Source organism: Gossypium raimondii, chromosome 9 (assembly GCF_025698545.1).
Source record: "Gossypium raimondii isolate GPD5lz chromosome 9, ASM2569854v1, whole genome shotgun sequence".
Classification (NCBI taxonomy): domain Eukaryota; kingdom Viridiplantae; phylum Streptophyta; class Magnoliopsida; order Malvales; family Malvaceae; genus Gossypium; species Gossypium raimondii.
The window spans coordinates 41,103,873-41,131,479 of NC_068573.1; the positions used below are offsets into that span (position 1 = coordinate 41,103,873).

General features: G+C 33.0%; 1 protein-coding gene and 1 pseudogene across 1 annotated transcript; both read left to right on the forward strand.

The window, feature by feature from the left end:
• Positions 1–6,171: 6,171 nt before the first annotated feature.
• On the forward strand, positions 6,172–6,654 carry LOC128032607 (uncharacterized). The gene has a single exon (XM_052621269.1). It carries the CDS (start codon positions 6,172–6,174, stop codon positions 6,652–6,654), a length of 483 nt encoding a protein of 160 aa, XP_052477229.1.
• A 14,523-nt stretch (positions 6,655–21,177) lies between these two features.
• LOC105797716 (probable CoA ligase CCL10) lies at positions 21,178–23,443 on the forward strand (annotated as a pseudogene).
• The last annotated feature ends 4,164 nt before the right edge of the window (positions 23,444–27,607 follow it).

Consider the following 27,607-nt stretch of genomic DNA (forward strand, 5'->3'; position numbering starts at 1 on the left):
TTATCTATTTTCTTTGTTATTATTATTGCTTTACTTGATGTTTATTTATTTATTTATTCACATGACCATTATTATCATTATTATATTCTTTAAATGTTTCGGTTTTATTTGTTTATTTACTTGATATTGTGTATACATGATTGATTTATTTTATTTATCTTTTCATCATCATCATTATTATTATTATTATTATTATTATTATTATTATTATTATTATTATGGTTCTTGATCATGCTATTTATATTTACATTATCACAATTGTTACTCCATTATATAAATTTTACCCAAATTCGTATAAAGAGAAAATTTTGAAAAATAAAGGCAATACTCGGTATTTGGAATCTTCGAGAGGATTGAGCCCTAACGTATTGGGTTCCAACTCTTTCGTTGAATCCGAATAATAGAGAATGCTCTTTAATCAAAACATAAATAAAAAGCTCATTATCGAGAATTCAATACGTTGTGTCCTAATGCATTGGATATGACACGTTGTTTTCTCGAGATGAGGGTATTTTTTTCTAAAAATAATAAAGGTAATTGAGTTAAAAGCAAAATTAGAAAGGTCACTTCATTACTCCGCAATTAAGTTAAAAGCAAGCCTAAACAATATTGAAGAGCTGAAAGGAAGGATAGAAGAGCTCAAAATTGCACTGCAAAATTGTGAACTTCGAGTTGAACTTCTTGAAACGAACAATGAACACTGGAAAGAGAAACTGCAACGCTCTCAAGGCCAAATTAGGGATAGATATCACATTATGGGCGAAGCTGTGACTCAAGTATAGGAAGTGGCCGATCATTTTCAAACTCTAGCGGTTCAAGCCGACTCGTTAAGCTTAAAATATGAATCAGAATTGGATCGGGGACAAGAATTAGCTTGGCCCTTTAGAAAAGTCAAGGCTTTGAGTATTAGGGTAGGGCCGTATATGTAAAATATATGTTTTATGTAAAGATATTTATTTTCTAGTAAAGTTGTTCTAATAGAATTGAATCAAAATCAATGCCTTTTTTTGCATTCATTTCATTCATCTGTATTACATTTCATCATATGCATTAAATTCTATAAAAAAGACCTTAATTAATCAAAATTATGACAGTTACCCTGGAAACCAATAAGAATCAACCTATTGAATATCGTTACAGTACCCACGACAAAACAAAAGCAATGGATCAAAGATTAGAAAGATTAGAACAAATTCAGAAGGACATGCAAGATTAGTTGCAAGCACAGCTGCATGAACAATTAGCTAAAGTACAACAAGACATGAGGGATCAAATACAAGAATCCCAACGAAGTATGATAAACCAGCTGACATAGTTGTTGGCCAGAGAGATCAAAAAAGGAAAAAGCTGACATAATGAAGACCCTACTTACCCCCCAAGATTTACCCCAGTAAATGTCCGAGCCCAACTAGATAATATCCATGAAGGGTACCCGTCACCATAAGACTTCAACCATAGCAAACCGGTACCTCAACACTGGTTAATTACCTGACAGGTTCAGGTTCCAATCCCGGGGGTAATTTGACTAATCCAGCTGTGCCCGATTTGGATGACATGACTGAAATAGATAGAGTAAGATTTGAGTTACCGAAACAGCTAAAAGATTGGTCCAAGTGCTTGGAATAGAAGTTCAGAGCTATGGAGAATGCCAATTACTGTTGTGGGGTTGATGCCAAGGGTTTAAGTTTAGTCTCAGATCTCATGCTCCCATCAAAATTCAAAACTCTAGAATTCAAAAAATATAATGGGACTAGTTGTCCCAGAGCCCATATCACCATGTTCTGTCGAAGAATGACGAGATACGTCAATAACGACCAATTGTTAGTTTATTGTTTCTAGGACAGTTTAGTCGGGTTGGCTGCTACGTGGTACAACTAGCTAAGCCGTGCCAAAATCAGCTCATGAAAAGGCTTGGCACAGGCTTTCATGAAACAGTACAGCTATGTGGCTGACATGACGCCCGACAGGATTACACTGCAAAACATAAAAAAGAAACAGAGTGAAAGCTTCAAGCAGTACGCTTAGAGATGGAAAGAGGTGGCAACACAAGTTTAACCACCTCTTCTGGAGAAAGAAATGATGATGCTTTTCATAAATACTCTTAAAGCCCCGTTTATTAACCATATGTTATGAAGTGCTACCAATAGCTTATCAGATATAGTAATGTCTAGCGAGATGATTAAAAATGCAGTAAGGAGTGGGAAAATAGAAGCAGAGAAAACACCAAAAGATCAGGCCCGAGAAAGAAAAAAAATGAAGTGAACACCACGAGCGTGTATAATAAAGGCTATTCAAAATCGATCACTGTGGGCCAACCAATGACCGTGACAACCAGCAACCAATGCCCTTCGAAGCAAGAATCCAAGTCAATAGCAAACACAGAAAAACTCCAGTTCACGCCCATCCCGATGACATATATAAATTTATATCAAAACTTGTTCGATGTGCATGTGGTATCTGTGTTTTACTTAAAACCCATGCAACCTCCGTTCCTAAAATGGTACGATGTGAATTCTCAATGCGAGTACCATGCAGGAATAACAGGACATTCAATTGAGAACTGCACTGTATTTAAGAAGCTGCTTGAAAGGTTCATTAAGATGGGGATTGTAAGGTTCGATGATCCATCGGGACCTAATGTGGCAGGAAATCTATTACCTAGCCATTCAGACCAATGGGTAAACGTCATAATTGAGAATGGAGGAAAGATGACCAAAATTGATGTTGAGGAGGTGAAATCTCCACTAAAATAGGTCTGGCTAAAAATGAAAGATGGAGGACTAATCATGCGAGATTCAAAGGAAAGACCCAAAGGAGCGAGGAATTATTGTGAGTTCCACGCTAAAGAGGGTCATGAAATCTAAGAGTGCGTTGAATTCAAGGCCATAGTGCAAAATTTGATGGATAACAAAGAAATTAAATTTTATGATGATGTCAATGGCTTAGAAGGAGAAGATGTGTGCACCTTAGAAGAAGGGTCGACGAAGAAGGTTTATAAGGTCAACCACCCAGTGGTGATTATTTCATCGTCGAGAAATAATAAAGCAGGGACACAAACTGCACCGAAAGTCATTATTCAAAAACCTGTGGCTTTTCCTTATAAGGATAGCAAAAGGGTTCTATGGAATTATGACTGGAACGTGATGATCCTAGAAGAGAAGAACCTGATTAGCACTTCAGAGGAGGGAGGCGCTATGATCCTGCAAATACAAGAACCGAGCCTGTTAAAGGAAAAGCCTTGGCGGTCGAACATAAGAAAGAAAAAATGGCTAGACTTGAATCACCTATTAATAAGTCGGTAATTGAGAAAGAGGCTAAGGAATTCTTGAAATTCTTAAAGCATAGCCAGTATAGTGCTGTAGAATAGCTACATAAACAACCAGCTCGCATATCAGTACTAGCTTTACTCTTGAGCTCAGAGACACATCGTTGCGCGTTGATGAAAGTGTTAAATGAAACTTATGTCGCTGATGATATCTCTGTAAACAAGCTAAACCGTCTGGTTAGTAATATAAGTGCCGACAATTTCATCTTTTTTAGTGACGATGAAATATCACCATGGGCCATAGGATCTATGAAGGCGCTAAATATCACTACCCACTGCAAAGGATAAACATTGCCAGGGGTGCTGATCGACAATGGATCTGAGCTGAACAGATTACCAGCGGATAGTTCTTACATGAAGTCGTGTCAAAACATAGTGAGAGCATTGGATGGTACAAAAAAATGGTGATGAGAAGAATTAAGATACCTCTTTTAATTAGTCCGAACACATATGAGGTAGACTTATTGGTGATGGATATCAAGCCCTCTTATAACTGCTTGTTGGAGAGGCATTGGATTCACTCAGCTAGGGCAGTGTCGTCTTCACTATACTAAAAGCTGAAGTTGGTGATAGAGGGTTGACTGATGATGATAAATGCATAAGAAGATATTATTGCATCCGTAACTAGTGATGCACCATACATAGGAGCGGATTATGAGGTAATAGAATGTTCATTTCGATCGCTAGAATTTGTGAATGCAACCTTCATTGCTGAAGGGAATAAGACCCCAATGCCTAAAATTTCCAAAACTACGAGGATGGGATTGCAATTGACGATTGGGAAATGAGCCTTACCTAGGAAAAGACTCAGAAAATACCTACAAGAATGGGTTGATGTACCAAATTTGATGGACAAACAAGACCGCTTTGGCCTAGAATACAAGCCAGATGCGAGGCAAAAGAAAAAAGAGCTGGAGAAGAAGCAAGAGAGGAGAAGAACTTGGGTGAGTGGGGGAGAGGTCATGTGGGAACTGATGACCTTTCCCCATATATCCAGAACATTCGTGTCAAGAGAAACCATTTACCCTGAACAGCAGATGTCGAGAAAAGAAACTGAGGAAGAAATGTTGAGAAATCTGAGCGTCAACGCCATATTTTAAGAAGGAATTGGGGAAGAGAATTTATCAAGCGTTTGCCCTTACATACCTTGAAGTGTTCTAAACAATTGTACTGCAGAAGAGATTCTTATAATTTTTAGAGCTAATTCAGAGTAATGTTCAAAACACATTTATTGCTCTAAGCCTGGGAGCAATAAGAATTCTTTTGTGAAAAAGGCATATGTCCAATATTTTTATTTCAATAAAAAATGTATTTTTGTGTCTCATTTTGGCAAATAGTCTTTTATTTCTTTCATTTCTTTCATACTCAAACCACACAAATAATTATTCTTAGATTCATTTGTTCTTTGGGTCTTCTTTCATTCCTATAACAGGTCTCAAGATATCAATGATATGAGTGACGCTGCTACTGACTCAAGGTCTCTTTTTGAGCATGATATATGTCCAGAGGAACCTTAGGATTTTGAATATGATCGAAATTGTAACATATTTCCTGATTTGTTAAGGATGGTAGAATAAGATCAGAGCTTGCATCACCGCAGAGACAAAGTGAGGCCTCATTGAGTTACTCCAAGAATTCAAAGATGTCTTTGTATGTTCGTATCAAGATATGCCTGGGCTAAGTATTGATATCGTGGTACACCGACTCCCTATAAAGGAAGAGTGCAAGCTAGTTCAACAGAAGCTCCGAAGAATGAGTCCCAGCATCGTGCTAAAAATAAAAGAAGAGGTCTAGAAGCAATTCGACGCTGGTTTCTTACAAGTGGTTAAATACTCAAAATGGGTAGCCAATATTATCCCCGTCCCTAAAAAAGATAGGAAAATACAAATGTGTGTAGACTACAAAGATTTAAACAAAGCTAGCCCGAAAGAAAATTTTCTACTACTTCACATCGATACCTTAGTGGACAACACGACAAGTTATTCACTTTTCTCCTTTATAGACGGCTTCTTTGGATACAACTAGATTAAAAAGTATCCTGAAGATATGGAAAAGACCACATTTATAACCATGTGGGGAACATTTTGCTATAAAGTTATGCTATTTGGACTAAAAAATGCGGGAGTGACATATCAAAGAGCCATGGTAACTGTATTTCATGATATGATACACAAAGAAATCGAGGTTTATGTCAACGATATGATTGCAAATTCCCGAATAGAAAATGAGCACGTACAAGTCTTGAGGAAATTGGTATTGAGATTGAGAAAATTCCAGCTGAAGCTCAATCCAGCAGAATGTACCTTCGGGGCTAGGTCGGGAAAATTGTTAGGATTTGTAGTCAGTAAAAGGGGGATAGAGATCGACCTAGATAAAGTTAAAGTTAAAATTATACAGAAGTTGCCTCCGCCGCGCACTCAAAAAGAAGTTTGAGGTTTATTAGAGAGGTTAAATTATATCAACAGGTTCATTTCACAACTAATTAAGAAATGCGACTCCATATTTCGTCTCCTTAAGAAACATAACCAGGTGTATGGGATGAGGAGTGCCAGAAAACTTTTGACAGGGTTAAACATTACATGTCTAATGCCCTAGTATTGATGCCATCTAGCCCAGATAAGCCGTTGATACTATACTTGGCAGTATTCGGGAATTTCATGGAATGTGTGCTTAGCCAACATGATGAGTCAGGGAGAAAAGAAAGAGCGATATATTACCTCAGTAAAAATTTTATTGAATGTGAGACAGAATATTCGTCAATTGAGAAGTTGTGTTACGCCTTAATATGGACAACCCGAAGGCTGAGACAGTACATGTTGTACCATACAACTTGGTTCATCTTAAAAATGGACCCTCTAAAGTACATGATGGAGTCAACTGTTCTAAATGGAAGGATGACCCGATGGCAAATTCTGCGTTCTAAGTTTGATATAGTCTATATGAACCAGAAGGCAGTAAAAGGGGGTACAATAGTAGATTTTCTAGATAGTAGAGCTTTGGAAGATTACAAGCCTTTGAACTTTGATTTCCCGAATGAAGATCCGATGTATGTTGCAACCACTGAAGAAGATACTCAAGAAGAACATCTTTGGAAACTAATTTTTTACGGAGCGTCAAACGCTATAGGGAACAGAATCAGGGCAGCCTTGGTATCCCCAAACGGAGATCATTATCTCTTTACTAGTAAATTGGATTTTGATTGCACAAATAATATGGCAAAATATGAAGCATGCAACATGGGTATTTATGCAGCCATAGAACGCAAGATCAAAGTACTGGAGGTATGTGAGGATTCTGCATTAGTGATCTATCAACTTAAGGGTGAATGAGAGACAATAGATCCCAAGTTGATCTAGTATAGAGGACTGGTCCTGGAGTTAATTAAAGAGTTTGATGACATCACCTTCTACTACCTCCCGTGAAATAAAAATCAAATGGCTAATGCTTTAGCTACCTTAGTTTCCATGGTGAAAGTGAAAAAACAAAAGGATGTAAAACCTATCCAGATGAGTATATATGAGGCTCTGACTCATTGTTACAATATCGAAGAAGAAGAAAAGGATGATTACCATTGGTACCATTATATACTGTGATATGTGAAAAATCGTGAGTACCTTAATCAAGAAACCGAGAATGATAAAAGGATGTTAAGAAGACTAGCTAGTGATTATGTCTTGGATGGGGATATCCTATACAAAAAAAGAAAGGATCAAGTGCTACTAAGATGTGTGGATGCTGTTGAGGCTAAGAAAATCTTGAAAGAAGTCCATGAGGGTATTTCCACAACATATGCTAATGGTTTTACAATGGCCAGGCAAATAATGAGATTTGGATATTTTTGGTCCACTATGGAAAGAGATTCTATCAGCTATGCCAAGAGATGTCGTAAGTGCCAAATTTATGGAGAGAAAATTCATGTGCCTCTTTCACCTCTTCATGTCATAACCTCTTCTTGTCATGACTTTTCTCTATGTGGGGTAGGGATGTCATTGGGCCGATCTAGCCAAAAGTTTCCAATGGGTATCGATTCATCTTCGTGGTTATCGATTACTTGACCAAGTGGGTGAAAGCTGCTTCTTACACCAACGTCACGAAGTCGGCAGTCAACAAATTCTTGAAGAAAGAAATCATATGTCGGTATGGAATGTTAGAAAGGATCATATCTGACAATGCATTGAATTTAAACAATAGCACAATATCAGAAGTCTGTAGTCGGTTCAAAAGTAAACACCACAATTCGTCACCATATCGCCCAAAAATGAACGGTGCAGTTGAGGCAACCAATAAGAACATTAAGAAGATTGTGGGGAAAATGACTAAGACTTATAAAGATCGGTATGATAAGTTACCATTTGCCCTCTATGCTTATAGAACGTCTGTTAGAACCTCTACCGGGGCAATGCCTTTCTCTTTGGTCTATGGAGTGGAGGCGTTTTACCCATTGAAGTTGAGATTTCTTCTCTCTGAGTTTTGTCAGAGTCAAAGTAAGATGAAGTAGAATGGATTTAATCCCGATATGATCAATTGAACTTGATTGAAGAGAAAAGGTTGAAAGCTATCCTTCATTGTTAGATGTACCAAAACGAATGATTCGAGCTTATGACAAAAATGTTCACCCCAGAGAATTCTATTAGGGGGACATAGTATTGAAAAAGATCCCTCTCATACAAAGGGATTCTAGAGAAAAGTGGATGCCAAACTGGGAATGATCTTATGTGGTAAAGAAAGCCTTTTCTAGAGGGACGCTGATATTGACTGAGATAGATGGCAAAAACCTACCTAATCCTATGAATTTGGATTCAATCAAGAAATACTTCACCTAAAAAAAGAAAAAAAGAAGAGGACAAGGCGAAAACTTGCAAAAGGGCGCTTTGAGACCAAAGGGGTTTTGAGTTGAAAACCCAAGAAATGGCAACTCAAATTTTGTCGAAGATGGGGCATGTGGTAGTCTTGTCCCCTCATAATTAACAAGAAGGAAGAACGTTACATCTCGGGGCATCAACAAGCACTTTAGATCTCTTAAACACGTATGAAGCTCAAAATGGTCCTCGAGAAGTTTGTGCGGGAAAGCTAATGCTAAGATATCTGTGGCACCTATTTTCATCTTACTCATTTTGTATTTTAGCAATGTTTTCTATTTTGATTAATCTATTCATTTCGAGCTCTGCTCCCAATAAATTTCAATCTTGTCCATTGTTACAATCTTTTTCAAGTATTTTTACATTGAAATGACGATTAATAGACTAATAATATTCAAATAAAAGGATTTCTGCATATTGCTCTAAAAGGTTTTCTATAGTATGATGACTTGAAATAGGACCATTAGTCAATAATAATCAAATTTAGGAGTTGGAAACATTTGGAAAAGAATATCCCAAATTGTGACTATTTCTTCGAGTTTCTTGTCAATGATACCAGCTGAGCAAAAAGGCAGGGTAATGCGTCAGTGATATAACCTTGATAAACAACGAGCAATGTCAACCTAAGCATTAAAAGAGGATTATTCTCGAAAAATGAGATTCTACATTCATGCAAATATCATGTATACACATCTAATTAGAAGCATTTGATTTATTCTGATCATGACATCCTAATCACTTGGCATAAATGAGCCCATGAAATGGATTTTACAGGTTATATTCCCCAAAAAATGGTGTAATAGATTAAAGAAACCTTAAATCATGTACCCTTGAAGTTGTCGTGGGATGGATTGAGGTCGTCGTGACGAATCTTATCTCCCTGAAGTTGCAGTGGAAAAGATTAAAGTCACAAAATTTATCTCCTTGAAGTTGCAGTGGAGTAGATACAAATCTTACCTCCCTGAAGTTGCAGTGGAACAAATTGAAGATGCAAATATGATTTCCCTGAAATTGTAGTGGAACAGATTAAAGCTACAAATATGATCTCTTTGAAGTTGCAGTGGAGCAGATTGAAGAATTAATCTTATCTCTCTAAAGTTGCAGTAGAGCATATTGAAGCTACAAATCTAATCTCCATAAAGTTACAGTGGAGCAGATTAAAGTTACGAATCTTATCTCCCTGAAGTTGCAGTGGAGCGAATTAAAGCTATAAATCTCATTTCCCTGAAGTTCCAGTGGAACAGATTGAAGCTACAAGTTACAAATCTTATTCCCTGAAGTTGCAGTGGAGTAGATTGAAGCTACTAATCTTATATCCCTGAAGTTGTAGCGGAGCAGATTAAAGTAGCAATTCCTATATCTCTAAAGATGCAGTGGGTTAGAATGGGGCTGCTTGAAAAAAAGAAGCACCAAAGAAGTCGAGATTCGACAAGGCCAGACAAAATTGACCCTTTTTAAGGTTTTTGCTTCATTCCCGTTACACGTCAACGAGTAAAGAGGGGCATCTGTAATGAGCCATTTTTGCCCGGGCCCTAAACAGACTAAACAAATAAAAAGTAAAAATAATTAACAGTCCAAGTCTAAATGTTATAGGCCCAATTTACAAAATACAAGCCCGAACTTAAAACCCAAAATAAAAAAACCTAAGCCCAATTAACAGGCCCATGACCTAAACAAAATTTTCAGTAAAAACCCTCACATCCAGCCGCGCCGTCGCTCCATGTGCCACGTCAACATGCCCGTCGCCCGAGGTTTGCCTCTCTTGCACCAGACTGGCAAGACCCATCCTCCGTTGACCTCGCCAAGGCCTGCAAAAAAGAACAAAGAAAGAAGACAGAGAATAAAAGGCAAAAATAGCAGAGAAACAGTAGTAAGTAGAAGCGAAAAACAAAACACAATATATTGTATCATTCGGCTATAAAAACCAGGGATAATGTATCTTTGTTTACACGAAAAATTGAAGGAAAAAAAGTAAATAAAAAATAGAATACAAATATTTAAAGGTGATTTATTTTTTTATTTTTTCTTTTTTGTAAGTAATAAATAAAAATAAAAGTCGCTTACCCGTCGTTTGGTCTTCGCACCACCGTTGTTATCTCTTCCGGTTTGAAGGCCGTCAAATCCCTGGGGATTTGGCCAAGGCCGCGGCGGAAAATCAAAAGGTTTTCTCCTTTTTCTGGAAGATTGGCTTCAGTTTTGGCAATTTTGACTCCAAATAGGAGTCCTACACTTTAAGACGAGTGAGGGGGGGTGTTTTGATTTTTTCCGGCCACCGTGGACGGTGGAGCCATCGTTGGCAACCGGCAGTCGTCGCGATAGTGACTCGCTGGAGCCAAGACCAAATTCGGGGCTGCTGAGAGAAAAGAAGGGTTGGTTTTTTTTTAGTTTTTTTTAAAGTGAGGTTTGAAATGAGTTTTTTGAAAGATTTTTGACTTAAATAGGTGGTGCAAAATGGCGCTATTTTGGGCCGATTTCTAAACGTCAAAACGACGTTGTTTTGACGTGACCCGTGGTCCGACCTGATCCACCTCTGGGATCCGCATGTTTTCGCGACAAATGGGTTATTTGCGGTCCTAATCCTTCTGCCTTTATTTATTTTTTAATACAATCCTATCTATTTTTATATATTTAAAAATTTTACCATATAATTCCATTTTTGTTTTATTTTGGTCCCTCTGAGAAACGGTACACATAAGGACAAGGGATATTTTCCCATTTAGCCCCTGCCCTTTTTAGCCTGTTATATATTAATCCTTACTAGCTTTTTTATTACTTACAGTTTATCCCCCTAATTTCATTTAGATTTCAATTAAATCCTCTATTTATTTAATTTTAACTTCTTTACAAGCTGTTTATTTATTTATTTATCTATTCATTTATTTATTACCTTTTTTACCCTTAAAACTAGATTAATTACTCTTTTATTTATGCATTTTTATTATTGTCATTATTTTATTATTATTTTTGTTCTTGTTATATTATTATTTCTTTTATTTTGATATTTTCATGTCAACGTTTGTTTATCTTTTTATCGTGCATTTTTCATTTTATTTTTACTTTAAGTTGCCTTATTTATTTTATTTTTATTATTATTCGATTATTATTATTACTATAATTACATTAGTATTATCATAGCATTCCCTTATTTATTTATTATATATCATTCTAATATTATACCCATATAGCCATTTTATATTATTTCATCATCGTTACGTCATGCATTATGTTTAAATATATTTGACCATTTTTATGTTATACCCCAAATAAGATAAATACACATTGTTTTAGATGTTACATTCATTATTTTTTAATGAAGGAAATTTTAAAATTAAGGCAATGTCCCGTATTTGGAGATTCGAGAAGTCATACTCTAACTTACGGGGTTCGACTCTCTCTTTGAACCTAGATAACCGTACATCCCTTTTAAAATTAAAGCACATGAGATTTAAATAGTAATTAAATAAAGAGTAAGCTTATCTTCAATGATTCAAGATGGCGTGTCCTAACTTACGGGATATGCCCTTTTTGTTTCCTCGAGATAAGAGGGACTTTTACACACGTTTTGATTTATTTAAGTAATTTCAAAAATATCATTATGTAGGGTGAGATCGTGTTTTGAATTATTGAGAATATCAGGGGCATAGTTAGCGTCTGGTAGGGGCGGGCCCTTAAAATGGAAAATTTTTTATTTAAATCTTCTAAAAATTTTAAAATTTTAAATTAATAAAAGTAAAATTGTACTTTGACCCGTTAAAATGATAAAAAAATTGATTTAATCTTTTAAAAATTATAAAGATATAGACTATTAAAATGGTTAAATTACATTTTTATTATCGTAAAAATTATAATTTAATTCCAACCCCTAAAAATATTTTCCTGTAAAAAAATATGTCTGAAAACTCAAATTTCAAAATGGATATCCCACGTTCCTTAACAGGTAGCTCATCAATTTTACATCCATAGAAAGACATCAACAATTTCATGGAGAATTATAATTGTGGAAATGATTTTGTTCCATCACATTTACCATTTCGTAGTTAGCAAACATGATGTTGAAATTTTTTAAAATTTTAATTTGGTTGACAATCAGCAGCATGACACATGTGAGGCAGGTTTCAATATTGATTACCCCCCAATTAATTAGGGTTGGTGCAACATGGAGAGGCCAAATAAAAAATAGTTTGATTTTTGAAAGTGAGAGAAAATGATAAACAAGTCCAACATGATCAAATAAAAAGAAATTCAATGTTTCACACAAATAAAAGTGTGTAAAGAGCTTGAATATGATATGATATGATATGATGAGGGTAACGATGCCTTAGGGTTTATCAAATTATATTGGCTAATGGGTTTAGTTGTTTATATTTTATTCTTCTCCCGTGAGAAAACAGAAAAGCATAATATATATTACTCAAAAGATGGATCCATTGACCTTTTTCTCTTTTAAATTTCTTCTCTCAATTACGTTTAGATTTAATGGGTTTTGTCAGCTATAGCCATTGTTTATTTCAAGATTAATAATTTGGGTTTTTAAAATATGTATGGGGGCCGGGAAGAGTTTGTAGGAATGTTTGTTTCTAGTGGTGTGTAAAAAAATGTCAAAAGGTGTGGCAATGGCACCTAAATGATCCATGGGTTTTAATATATCTTGCACAAAATTATCGATTCAACAAATAATATATTTTAGGTGATTCATTATTTGCTTTTGTATGTTTGCTAGCGAGCGAGCATCAAACTTCAACCTCTATTTTAATTTATTATAAATTCAGGCAAGGATTATTTTATTCCATTCACAAAATTTAATATATAATTAAATTATTTATTTTTGCAATATAGCTTCAAGGTGATTGACTATGCAAAAAATTATCGGTGCAAAAGAAAATTATGTTAGATTTAACAGATAACTAACAGATCTCCCTAAGACTTAGTCATATTAATGGTAAAAAATTATGTTAGATTTAACAGATAACTAACAGATCATCTGATTTGCAATAAATTGTTTCTTTAATTTTTTCAGTAATCGTCTTATATGAATTTCTTCTCGGCTAGTGTAGCTTCAAGAGTTGCCTCCAATTGTTTCCTAGCCTGCAATTCCATCTTTAGATCATCTAAATCAAAATTTCACAATTCAAAATCATCACCAGCTGTTTCAGAAAAGTCATGGGCGTGGCTAGATTGCCACCCCCTCCTCCAAGGTCTTGTGTTGTCATTATACTTGTGATTAACACCATTTATGGTTTGGTTAACAGATTTTCTCACGGCCAATAATTCCTTTTTAAACTTTACATTTTACACTAAAAGTCTAATCAGCTCACCAACTAAATTCTTAACACCAACAGCAGCTATTGATGTCAATTCTTTCGCATATGAAGCTTCTTCCGCCAATTTTTTATTTTGGAAACATAACCCACTATTCTCTTCTTCTGAAAGTTGCCTTTGTTCCAATTTCAGTTTTTCACTCTTGATCTCTTGAGATTGAACCTTTTTCCATATCTCATCAACATGTTCTTCATATATTTCATGTGTAGAAGATGATAGTTTCTCATCAGAGAGAGATGCCAACTGCTACATAAAGTCAAAACTGTATGGCATCATTCAAATCATGTGCATACAAATTTGAAAATTATGTTTTGATACATAAACGTGAATATATATGTATATATGTGCATGAATATGATGATTGTGGGCAAATATGATATTTTGGTGATAACACTCTAGAATAACTTATTTTTATGTATTAATTATGTATTTATTCTGAGTATGATCCTGCTAATTTGAGATATTTATGATATTTTATCTCATAGGGACTAAATTTGAGGCAAAAGCAAAATTAAGGGCCAAAAGCGCGAATTTAGAGATAAAATGGGCCAATGTGCGACACAAGGAAAAGTTGGTGCCAAAAGTGCAAGCATGGAGGACACAAGGGTTGAAATGTAAAAAGAAGAGATTTTATTCTATTAAACTCTATTTTAATTATATTAGGATAATTAATATTTAGATAATTATTAAGGATTATTTTTAGGATTTTATTTTATTTATCTTTAATTAAATGTATTTATCTTTTAGGAATTTAAGTAGGATTAGACTATCTCCCCTAGCACTATAAATAGGGGGTGAAGTGACTCAAAAGAGATGGATCTTTTTCTGTAAACGCTCTTTCCCCAAAAGTCTAGGCTTTTGTTCTTCTCATATTTCCTTTTAATAAAATCTCTATTTTTATTATATTTATTTTCTTTTCCACCACAACCATGAGCCACTAAACCCATCTAGCCAAAGGTTGTCGATATTCCCCAAAAAGGGTTCTTAAGGCTTAGAATTCGTACTTAGCCTTCTCAACGAGTATTCATCGTTTCTTCGCACTACGGGGCTGACGCTTCCGTCCATATCCTTAAGAAGTAAGCTTTTCAACGTATGCAAAGGCGGCCGCTTTGTATGTTTTGGGAAGGTTGGACAGTCGGTTCGTTAGCTTACTGAGTAAGAGGTTGGTGAGCCCAAGAGACAAAATGGCGTGGGATTCGCCATTGAGAAGCGTTGATCTAGCATAAGATGATCACACCGAAGCGATTGTTGGCTAGAGTCAGGTTCTACCAAATCGTAAGTCTAAATCCTTGGAGCTGGTGGTTGTAGGCGTCATCTTCCACTATAACTGGCTTATTCAGTTTGGGAAGGATCATCTAAAAGCCGAGGATTGAACCCAAGGCGGAACGAGACAACTGGAGGCTGGAATCTCCTATAAGAATTTCATTTCTCTCAACTCTATTTTTAATTTCTCTAATTTTTGATTCAATATTCTTAAATCTGTTTTTATTTTATTTTTTGTTTTCAGATCCAAATATTTAATTCTGTTATTTTTTTTATTTTATTTTTTTCAGGAACGCAAGTTTTCTTGGGCAAGATTCTGCCTGGGATTTCACGGAACAAGATATTTTGCAAGTCCAGTCCCTGAGGATTTGACTCTACTTCCCTTATACTATTCTTTTTAATTATTTATTAGGGATATGATATTTTTGGTGCTTTCAACGACCACATCATTTGGTTAATTCTAAAAATTGTTATTGTGAGTTCTGACATATCAATGATGGTTGCACTTGAAAATTCGGTAACCTAAACTGAACTGTTATCTATGATTATTTTATGCAATGTTAATTAATGTGTTCTAATATCTGTTGCATTGGTTTTATTGTAAATGGACTCACACAGAGCGTCAAAGCTCACCCCCTTAAATTTTCATCCTTTCAAATAACTCACTTAAATTTTAATCCGAAGGGTCTCATCACAATCTATTTTCTTTTCAATTTATTAAGGTTTAATCTTTAGACTTATTTTATTAATCAAGACTGTGATATTTTTATTTTAAACCATGGCATTGGATTTAGGACTTAGATTTGCTTAATTCTACATGACATTTAATCTTAATTTTTAATTAGATTACTAAATTATTATTAATAATTGATTATGCAAGAATCTCGCTTTTAATAAAACATAAGTAAATACTATCTTTCTGCTGCTAGATAATAATAACGTTAAGGAATAATAAGTCGACATCTAAACTAAGTTTTCTATTAAATTAAATAAATATTTTAAAATAACTATTTTTAAAAATTTGATAATCCTGCTAAGTCATCTCAATGATTGATATATTCTCTTGAATTCTTGCTTAACGTTTAGGTCAAGTTGGGAGGTTATAACACATATAACAACATTTTAGATTTAGATTATTAATTAAAAATTATAATTTATTAATATTACTAGTTAGTGAAATTTAGATAGTATTTTAATAAAATTTACAAATATAATTCTATTTATTAAATATTTTTATTTAATCAAATATGATTAATATATTTTATATAAAATTTAAAAACATTTTATTAGAACTAGTTTTTTTGTCATGTCATATGCGTTTATATTTTATTATTTAATAAAATGTTTTTATCCCATATAATTAATATAAATTATCATTGAGTTCATATTTGGTACATTGATAGTGTACTCTCTTTTTTTTTCATAAGCAACCTTAAAAAATTGTCACGTATCTCTTTTTTTAAAATAGTTATTTTTTAAATATTTTACTATACTCTTTGTAGAGGCCCAATTTAGCCCGGGCCCAAAACAAAACCAAAATAACAGTTTATGTACATTGGGCTAAAACGACCCAATTTTTTAAAACCCTAAGCGGCCCATTGGGGCCCAAAAAACTAAGCAAACACCAGGGAACCCTAGGGTTCCCTCTCCTCTTGCGCCGCAGCCTCCCCCATGTGCGCCCTCGGCGTACACGACTCCCGATGACGACTCCTTCACCGAGGTTGCACCAAAATGGCAATGGTTTCTGCCCGATTGACTCGTCATGACCTGCAAAATAAACAAAAACAACGGCCAATAGACAGAAACAGGGACAACAGAAACAAACAGTAGAAAAGAGATTGATTTTCGGCTTTATAAACTGAAAAAAACAAAGTTTGGGGGGGTCGGTTTTTGAAACGATCTTTAGATCTGTTGGGGGTTCTTTTTCTTTTCTTTCTTGTAACATATTGACAGAAGTAAAAACAAAAAAAATCAAATCAAAGGTGATTTCCTGGATTTTCGATTGTAATCTTTCCTTTTTTGGTTGTATTTATTTTTTTTATTTTTTAATTTTGATTTTTTTAAACGAAAATAAAAATAAAAAAGAGGAAAAGGGGAAGAATAAACTCACCTGAATCGGCCCCTGAATCCGGCGTCGTCATCGGCTCTTTGCCGTCGCCGAACGCGGGTTAAGGAAGGGGTAGAAGCCTTCCGTTTTCTCCTCGTTTCCCCCTTTCAGAGCCTTGGTCTCTGAGTGCGCTCCAAAGCGGTGGTGGGAGGCGTCCTCGTATGGCTCCGGCCACCGAGCAATGGAGGCACGACGGCGGCGGGGTTCCTGGTCTGGAACCCTAGCAGAGAAAAGGGAGTCTCCCTTTTATTATTATTATTTTTCTTATGTTCTGTGCACAAAATGAAATAGCAGAAAAGAAAAATAAAATTTTAGCATTTATATCATTTGTAAAACGGCGCCGTTTGAAGGCTTGGAGGGCTGCGCAGCATTGCCCTAATGGGTATTTTCAGCAATTAGTCACTCCAGTTCTATGGTACATTCAATGCACTCTTTATTTTACTCGATTTCGGCCATAGAATTTCGCGTCTTTTCCAATCTGGTCCCGCGCAAATCAATGCGCATACGGGACGGGGAATATTGCGCAATCGGTCCCCCATGTCCTCAGTGCCTTTTATTTCAGCCCATTTACCACCTATTTCATATATTTGCAATTTAAGACACGTTTTTTTAATTCTGTTTCAACCACGTCCTTAATATGTCTAATTTTTTTTTATATATGCTATTTTATCATTATTTGTTTTAAGCCTTTATATTTATTATGTATTTGAAATTGTTTTGCATTAAATTTTTTATATATTTAAAAAAAACTGTTTCTTTTATTGTTTAAGATTTTCTTTTGTATATTGTTTTATTTTAAACTATTTTAGATTGACCAGTATTTATCTCAAGTTTTATTTTATTTATTTATTTATTTATTTGGTTTAAATTTATATATTGTCATCTTATATATTATTATCTATATTAAAATATTTAAATATTAATAATTTCAAATTGTTCATACATTTTATAATATAGATTTACGTACATACTTTTCATTTATTATAAATATATACTTTTTATATTTTATATTTCATATTTTTATATATACATAGATATAGGTATAAATATATACATTTTAATTCATATATATTTATATATATGTATTTGTACATACTTAAATATATTTTCATATTTCATAATTCTTATATACTTACATATATGTACGTATATATATATATCTTTGTATTTTTATGATTGTGTCAATTTTGTTCATTTTTTCATACGTCTATTATTGTTTATTTTCTTACTTTAGTTTCTTATTATTTGTTATTTTGCCCGTATGATTATTTTTATTGTTTATTGTTTATTTGTTTCATTTTATTACATTGCATCATTATTGTTATTTTACACCTACTTTTACCTGGATTTATCAAAAAAGGAAAATTTCAAAATATAAGTAATATTCGGTATTTTGGATCTTCGAGAGAATCGAGCCCTAACGTATTGGGTTCCGACTTTCTTCGTTGAACTTAAATAATCGAGACTACTCTTTTAAAATGATAAAAAGCTCGTTATCGAGAATTCAATACGTTGTGTCCTAACGCATTGGATGTAACACGTTGTTTTCTCGAAACGAGGATTTTTCGAAATAAATGTAATATTCAATGTTTAATATTTTGATAAATTGTGCCCTAACGTATTGGGTTGTGATTTCTTCATTTGATTTAAACAATTGAATGTTCTTTTAAACTTTATTACACGAATTTTTTCAAACTCAAGTTTTAAACGATATCGGGAATTAAAAAGGATCGTGTCCTAACTTACTGGTCGTGATCCCTTTTTTAATCCAAGATAGTTAAACATCTTTTAAATAAGCATTTCTCATTCGCGTATCGAGAATTCGAGACATTGTGTCCTAACTTATTGGATATGATTCTCTTCCTCGAATAACGTGAAATATGCCCTTTTCCCGAAAATTTTCAACGATTTAATACAAGGATCGTATTTTTAAAATTCTTCAAAGTTCTCAATTTTCGATATTAAGACATTAAGTAATCAACTAGGTACCAATTTTGGGCGTGTCGAGGGTGCTAATCATTCCTCGTGCGTAACAGATTCCCGAACTCGTTTTTCTGAATTTCGTGGACCAAAATTGTTGTTTTAATAAAATCAAACCGTTTATTAAAAACAACCACTTTTCGAGGTGATCTGATCACACCTCATCAAAAAGGATCGGTGGCGACTCCCATTTTTCGTTTTCATTTTCCAAAACCCAAGTCGACCCCGTTTTTCATAAAAAAAATGGTGTCAACACTCTTATAAGATACTTTTCAATTAAAGGTGTCCATGGGTTGGGCCAGGCCGGGCTCAACAAAAAATTTAGGCTCGTTTGCTAGGATTTGGGGCTTGACCCAAAAAAAATGAGCCTAAAATTTTACCCTAGTCCGACCCGGATAAAAATACTAAAACTCGAGCCCGGCCCGTCCATATTAATTTTTTAATATTATTTTTTATATAATTTTTAAAATAAAATATAATACATTAAAATACTAAAAATATTAAAATAAATGTTTCCCAACAAATTAAAAATAAATTAAAAAAATATGTATACTTAAATAACACTAAGATAATGTAACTTAACAAGCAAATGTGAAAAATAGTAACAAAATTAACAATAAAACAAGAGTTATACAATATCCAAATAACAACAACAAAATAATAGTAACATAATTGTAAAATGATAGCAAAATAGTGAAAAAAATAACAAGAAAATAATAAAAAAAGCAAGGTCTTTTTTTTGCTTTCATATTTGGGCCGAGTCGGGTTGGGCTCAAGCAAAAAAAGCCTTACACGAGGCCTTTATTTTTTTGCACAAACTCATTTTTTAGGCCTATATTTTTACTCAAACCCTCTCACTTTCGGGTGGGCCATGGACAAGTCTATTGTCAATCCGCTGATCTTGCTTGTGAAATCTGAAAATTTTACTGGCAATGTACCGAATATTTTTCATTACCATTATTAAAAACAATTAAAAATATAAATTATTAAAAAAACAGAAAAATTTCAAATCATAATTTAAAGAATTGTACAATATTAAAATGTATACATGTACAACTTTTAAGAGATTGACATATTGCAGATCTATGCTTTTATTCTTTAAATTTTTTTGTTATATCTACAAAATTAACGCAAATTAATTAATGAGATTATTAGTATATTAAATAATAAAGCTATTTTAAGTTATCAAATAAATTATTCATATGTGTCTTTCTTGTAGTAATACCTCTTTATATACTACATTTTGTGTATGCCTATTTTTTTTTGTTACTGTTGTTTGATAATAGAATTAATCTTGATCTAAATAAGAAATAATTGAAAATAATATATTTTATTAATTAAATTAAATAGTTTAAATTATAATGAAAATGTTTTTGTGGATGGATTACTTGAACACTGTGACTTTAAATAAAGGTAAAAGAGAAATTATATAAATATCTTAAAGATTAAATTTAATTTTAAAAAAGTATTTTGAGAATTTAGGTTAAAGGTTGAATTAATTCATATACTTACACTAGTACATTAAAATTATCATATAAACTTCTAATTTTAAATTTAATGTTAAAACATTATTTTCAATATTTTTAGTTTGAATATTTAAAATTAATTTTAACATTTTATATTTAAAATATTTTCCTAATCTAAAACCAAATAATAATGTTATTCATTAAAGAATAATTCAAATTGTATTAAATATAATCAAATTAAACTTGATAAGTCTTGTTCAAAATCAAGATGAGATTATCATAATATATACAATTTTATAATAGTTTATTTTTAAGTGAAACATCTATCAATATTAAACCAATTAGTTGTATCAAAAAATAATAAATTAAAACAAATTAAAAACTTCAACTTCCTAAAATATGATTAAACAAACTAAAAATCCAACTTCCAGAAAATTTAAATAAAATCTAATTTAAAATAAATACTATTACTATTATGAGTATGTTTAGGTTTTCTATCTTATTCTTATACTTTAATCTATTATTCTCCTCATCATATTTGAGCTTAATTTTCTTATTTAATATATCATCCCTTGTTATCATCTTCAATCAACATTAGATTTCTGATGCAATCCATTGTAAATTAGTTCAACAATTATGATTTATAATTTACAAGCATTTAGTTGTTAACTCATTAACATCAACATTAATAAATGATTACCCGAGACGAAGACCAATTCAACAAGCTGGAGACGATTAATGCCAACAAATGTGCATTTTTGAACCATAAATGCAACCAAACCAAACAAACTTAATAATCCAAAACTGCAAAACCAAGCATCCATTCCTATCTCCTTAAGCAACAAGTCACCCCCACCAATGGCAATTTCTTCATTCAATCCAAAAACCCAAACCTACACTTCCACCAGGCCCTGACCTCTCACTCACCTCCTTCATATTCCAATCCACTTTCTCCATCCCTCATCACACTGCTCTCCTCGATTCTAAATATTCAAACGAAACCCTAACCTTTCTCCAACTCAAAGCTCATGTTTGATCTCTTGCTTTTGCATTACGCCACCAATTTCACGTTGCTAAACATGATGTCGTCCTTATCTTTGCCCCCAACTCAATACGTTTCCCCATATCTTTCCTTGCTATCGTCTCTCTTGGTGCCATTGCCACCACTGCCAACCCTTCTTTCACTTTCACTGAGATATCCAAACAAGTCAAAGATTCCAATCCCAAGCTTATCATCACAATCCCTCAGCTTTATAGCAAAGTTAGCCAGTTCAATGTTCCATTGGTTTTCTTACAATCATCAAGCTCCCCCAACTTATCATCAGCTATTCCAAAAGTCTCCTTTTACTCGGATATTATAAAAAACTACGCTGACCATTTTTTGAATTCGAATAACGATGTACAGCAGAACGATGTGGCGGCATTGATGTACTCATCTGGAACAACCGGAACCAGTAAAGGGGTGATGCTGACACATAAAAATTTCATCGCTTCGACCTTAAATTTCACGGCCGATCAAGACAGGTACATGGAAGGAAGGAGTGTATGTTTGTGTTTCTTGCCAATGTTTCATGGGTTTGGTTCCGTCTTAACGTTGGCACAATTGAGAAGAGGAAATGTATTGGTTTCGATGACCAAGTTTGGGCTGGACAAAGTGTTGGGTGCCATCGAGAAGTACAAGGTCACGCATATGTTCGTTGTGCCTCCGGTTATGGTTTCTTTGGCAAAGCAATGGCAGATGATGAACAATAAGTATGATTTATCATCGTTGAAGCAAATGATTTATCATCGTTGAAGCAAATTATCTCTACTGCAGCCCCACTGAGCAGAGATTTGATCGAGATATGTGCCCACATTTTGCCCCATGTTCAAAATTTTCAGGTAATTTTCACAATCATACTCATTAAAACCATTTAATAGATTTATGACACATATAACATGTTCAAATCCTAAAAATCTTAAAAATTCTAAATATTCCTTTCAATTTTTTTAAATTTTCAATTAAGCCCCCCTTTTTTTTAAAAAAAGTCAATAAGCCCCAAATTTTTTAAAATTTTAATTAGATTCCCATTTTTTGAAATTCTTATTAAACCCTCTAAAAATTTTGAAAATTTTAATTAGACCCCAAAATTTAATACTAGGAATATTTTCCACTAATATTGTTGTTTAAATTAAACCAGATCGACTGGTCAGACCAGTTGGACCAAAAACTGACCGAGGTATTAGTTCAGAGAAAGGCATTATACTAGTTTTCTTTAGAACTGATATAGATCGATATAAAAATGATTGAACTAATTAGTTGCATCGAAATTTTTTTATTTTTTAATATTTTATATTTTCATGAATTTTTAATAGTTTATTTAATTAAACTAAACAGCCCGATCGATCCAATTGGTGATTAGAGCAATTCGATCACCCGTCCAATTCTAAAAACCTTAAACATTCATCCCATGTGTATATATATAAAATTTAAGTAGCACATTCTGTTTTATTGCCTCTTGAAATCGAATGGAGTAGTGTGAAAGGGAGATATTCATAAATAAGTCCTATAGCTACACACACAGTCCAATTCGCTTCATAACTTGACATTGATATTTCTTTAGCATTTGACAATTTTGTAGTATTGTCTTCGGTTGCATAGTAGAATTAAGTGGGTTATTAAAGTGTAAAATGAGGCGCCTGAGCTAATCATGATTTAAAATGAAAACAAAAATGGTGCAGGCATATGGTATGGCAGAAGCTTGCGGGAATATTTCAATGGAGAATCCTAAGGAAGGCCCTCCTTTCTCAGGACTCTAATGCCTCTAATTCAATCCAAACAATGAACCCCCTTCCTCCAAATCAGATGGGAGAAATATGCATTCGAGGGCCCACTATTACACTAGGTAATAAGCTTTACAATGAACCATGGTTCAATCCAGTTGGATATTCCAACTTCAGCATTTATAGTTATTGTATATTGTCTCCTGATCTTTAACCATATGGGACGCAATAATGGCATCGTGAATAATTGTTTGCTACTTTGCTTATAACTTTTGTTACAAGAAATTCAATCATTGTCCTTCTATCTAACATTATTACAGTCGTCAGCTTGCACTTTTTATCTTCTTCTCATGTAATCCAAATTGAAATAAATATGTTAACTACTTTAATTACAAGACATACATGACTATTTATCGTCCTTCCATCTAACAACATTATAGTTACAAACCATGACACAGATGTTGAATAATTTGAAATTGTTAGGATTCTTATATCAACCTTTTGTATTCCTAGTCTTTCGGGACCAACTAATTTGATTTCATTAGTGGAAGGCTGTACCTAAAGAAATCAAAGCATCAAATTTTCTTTTCTTCATTAATTTTTTGTATTTATTGAGTGTGTAATAAAAGATGGATGATAATTACGAATTGGTTTTCCTTTAATACATATAAATTAAGGTAATTTGACAACATTATTTGTGGATTATTATTGTTAGGTTATTTTAACAATCTAAAGGCTACGAATGAATAAGGGTGGTTGCATACTGGTGATCATTTAGGTTATTTCGATCAACAAAGACAATTATTTGTTATAGATCGAATAAAAGAGCTTATCAAATGTTATGGTTTTCAGGTAAAGTTTTCAAACATCTCTAGCTTTATTTGTTTTTTCTTTTCTTTTTCAATAAAATATCTGGATGGCTTAGAAAAAAATGAATTTATAAGGATTATTAAAAAAAAACACATTTATAAGGTTATTTATTAGGTGGCACCGGCAGAACTAGAAGGGTTGTTTCTTTCTCATCCTGATGTTGTCGGTGCTGTTGTTATTCCGTAAGTATAGTTTGATCTCGTATTTCTTTTTTATATTTTTGCTAAGGGTTAAATCATTATTGAGAGTCTAAATTTGTCAACTACTTTCATATTGGGGTTTGAAAATTTTTTTAATCTAAGCTAATCCTTAAAACTTGATAATTGTTCTTAAATTAGGGCTTGAACTAGGCAATTTTTTTTCAATTTAGGGTCTAGACCTTTTTTTATTCAACTTACTCCCTAAACTTGTCGTCTGTTCTCACAGTAAAGCCTGAACTTTAGGATTTTCAAGAAAAGATCAGGGGCTAACTTGGATAAAAAAATTCAGACCCTAACGTGGGAACAATTGCCAAGTTTAAGGAGTAACTTGGATAAAATAAAGTCCAAGCCCTAATGTGGGAACAACTGCCAAGTTTAGAGACTAACTTGGAAAAAAAAAATTCAAACTGTACTGTGAGAGCAGTTGCCAAATTTAAGCCCCAAATAGCGAGTAATGCATTATCAATTAAACTTTTATTTTATTCCTTCTAATTATTTAGATTCCCTAATATAAAAGCTAGAGAGGTTTCAATTGCATATGTTGTTAGAGCATCAAACAGCTCACTAACTAAAAAAGATAGGTTGCACGTTATAAAAGATTGCGAAGTGTCACTTTCTTAAAAAATATCCTAAGATTAACTTTCGGAAAAATTTTAAGAAGAGATCATTGCAAAAGTTGGATCCAAGATATAAAATACTCAATTCTTCATTGCCAATATTTTTCATAAAATTCCTGGTTACACAAACAGCTCCAAAGCCATTAGTGTGATTGCCCATAGATCACAAAACAAATCCGTAATATTACCTCATACAAGGTACTCAAAAAGATTGAGTGTGATGATTGTATTACCAATGCAAAACATCGTAATTCTACAATGGTTTAATGATTTTGGTTCAGTGAATAGGTGATTCAATGGAATTAGAGTTTAGCCTTTATTCCCTCACTTTGTGTAATAGAGATTCAATGATAGACGCTATTCAGACCTTTTGCTATATTACCTTCAACAACAATGACAAAAATCAACTCTTTTCAATCTTTTCAATTACAAACCAGCATCTACTTAACCATTAAATCATCTCTTCTGCAAGCAAATTTCATAAAAGAGAAACTTTCTCATCAATTATGTTAGTGTTGGATGAAAGAGGAGAGCAAGTGAAAAACATCAAAAACCAAAGAAATTAACACTACGTTTAGTTCGTTGTAATATAAATAAGAGCTATAATCAATAATTCAACTGTTTGGTTGAATGGAATGATGTTGTAATAGTATAAGTAAAAAATCTAAAATGATCAGAGTACTCTTAGCAGAAGTTTTTTTTAGATAGATGATTATTGTTATTGTTATTCAATTATAATAGAGTTATTATTAAAAATAATTTAATAATCAATAATCAATAATTTTAAAAATAATAATATATAATTTAATAATATTTTTAATATAATTATTTTTATATTATATTATATTAAAATATGATTAAGTTATTTTTTATTAAATTATATTTTAAAATTAAATATTTTATATTAAATTATATTAAAATATTTCAAATATTTTATTTTATATTTTCTAAGTCCAAGTTCTAATGGACTAATCTGGAATTTTTTTTTTGTTATTCAATGTTGTATGGAATAACTATTCTTTGGTGATATCAAATAAAAGCTATTACGGGAAGACAAGTAATAGGGAAGTAATGGTCATTCCATTGAATGAGTATTACGTTCAACTAAATAAATGAATGGTTTACCATTGTCATTCCCCTAAACCAAAAACATGGTGTTAGGATGGTGACAAGCAGTGAAAAGGAGGTTGAAGTAGTGAATTGTTTTTGTAGATATGATGTAGTTTAAAAGAGGAGGAAGAAGAAGAAACAACCATTTAAAAACACAGATAAAAAACTATTGTAAATATGGAATTTTGCCGGGACCTTAACTCAATTGACAAATCTGACTTGTAATTTCTAAATATCAAAATCATTTTAGTTTTAATATTTTTTTATATGATATCACAATTTTAAATTTTAGATTTTGTTTTGAACTTAAGTTAATTATAGTTTAATGGTGAGTAATGGAATGGGAAATTTTGATTTGATTTGGGCCCATTTTTAATCATTTTGGATTGTTCTATCAAATTTTGGGCTTTGGCCCATTTGTTTTGAATTTTATGAATGTTCTAAATATTCCAAAAAAATAAAAATTACAAAATTAACCAAAAAACCAAAAGAAAGGAAAATATACAAAAAGCCCTTAGTTTTCTAAAATTTATAGTTTGGTCCAGATGACTATTTTGGGGATTGCTAGCTCTCACTAACTCCTTTGCCAGCTTTCAAGCAAAAAAGGAGGAGAAAAGATTCATTTATAAAGGAGCATTTGCAAAATGGATAATAAGGTTAATGTTCAAGAAAATTCTCAAAAACAGATCAAAACAAACTCCATTCTTTATTGAACTAACCTAGAGATTCCCCACCACCAAACAACCATTATTCACCAGTACGGTCATCATTATATCTACACACCACCCTACATCCACCCAAAAACTAACTTATGCAATTGAAACCTTTTCAATTAGTTTTGGGGCCACAAGCCAAAGAGGAATAGCCAACATTGAAATATCAATAGTAGTGCCATTTCCAATAAGAACCATACCATTTGCCATGTCATGTGTCACATGGTAGGTTGCACTAGAATCAACATACCAGCTAGCATCCAAGGGACGTGTAATAGCTGTCAAAGCATGAGCATGAGCTAAACTGTTTTGAGTTGATGAACAGTCAAGATCACTTAGAAGTAATGAAATTAAAAAAGTAGGAGAAGGAAGAATTAGGGAGAATATTAGCCAATATTAATTATGTGCTAAAATTCTAAGAGTTTGGTAAACTCTGGTAAAGATAACTAATAGGTTGTTAATAACAGAATAGTCGTTGTTAGAAGCAATTACTTCAAGAGTTTAACTTAGATGAGACTCATTAGTCAAGCTATATACATAGCAACTGATGTAAATAGAAAAGTTAGTCTTCTATTGAATAAAATTCGGATCATTGCTTAATTGTTTCCTTTAAGTTTTCACTTTTCTTGTTTGTTCCATTTATATTTCTAACATGGTATTAGAGCTACGTGCCTCACGACTAGATGAGCTGTTTTACATGTGTTTTATGTTGTTGAGTTCACTAATGTGTTGGGTTCATAAATTTCCAGTGCACACTATGATAGTTTGCAAAGTTATGGTTTCGATTCATTTTTCCTTCATCTTTTGCATTGATCATTGACTTGTTGTCTTGTCATAATGGTTGCGATGGGTTGTGCACTAGAGGTGTTTGATGAAATGTATGATTCATTTTTTACCGCGTTCTTTAATCAAGCTTCATTTTGCACTTTGTTCTCATGTGTTTGTGTTCTTGAGTGAATCTTGAAGGTTTTCATGTTACGGATTCATGGTCTGATATGACTTCATCAATCTCTTT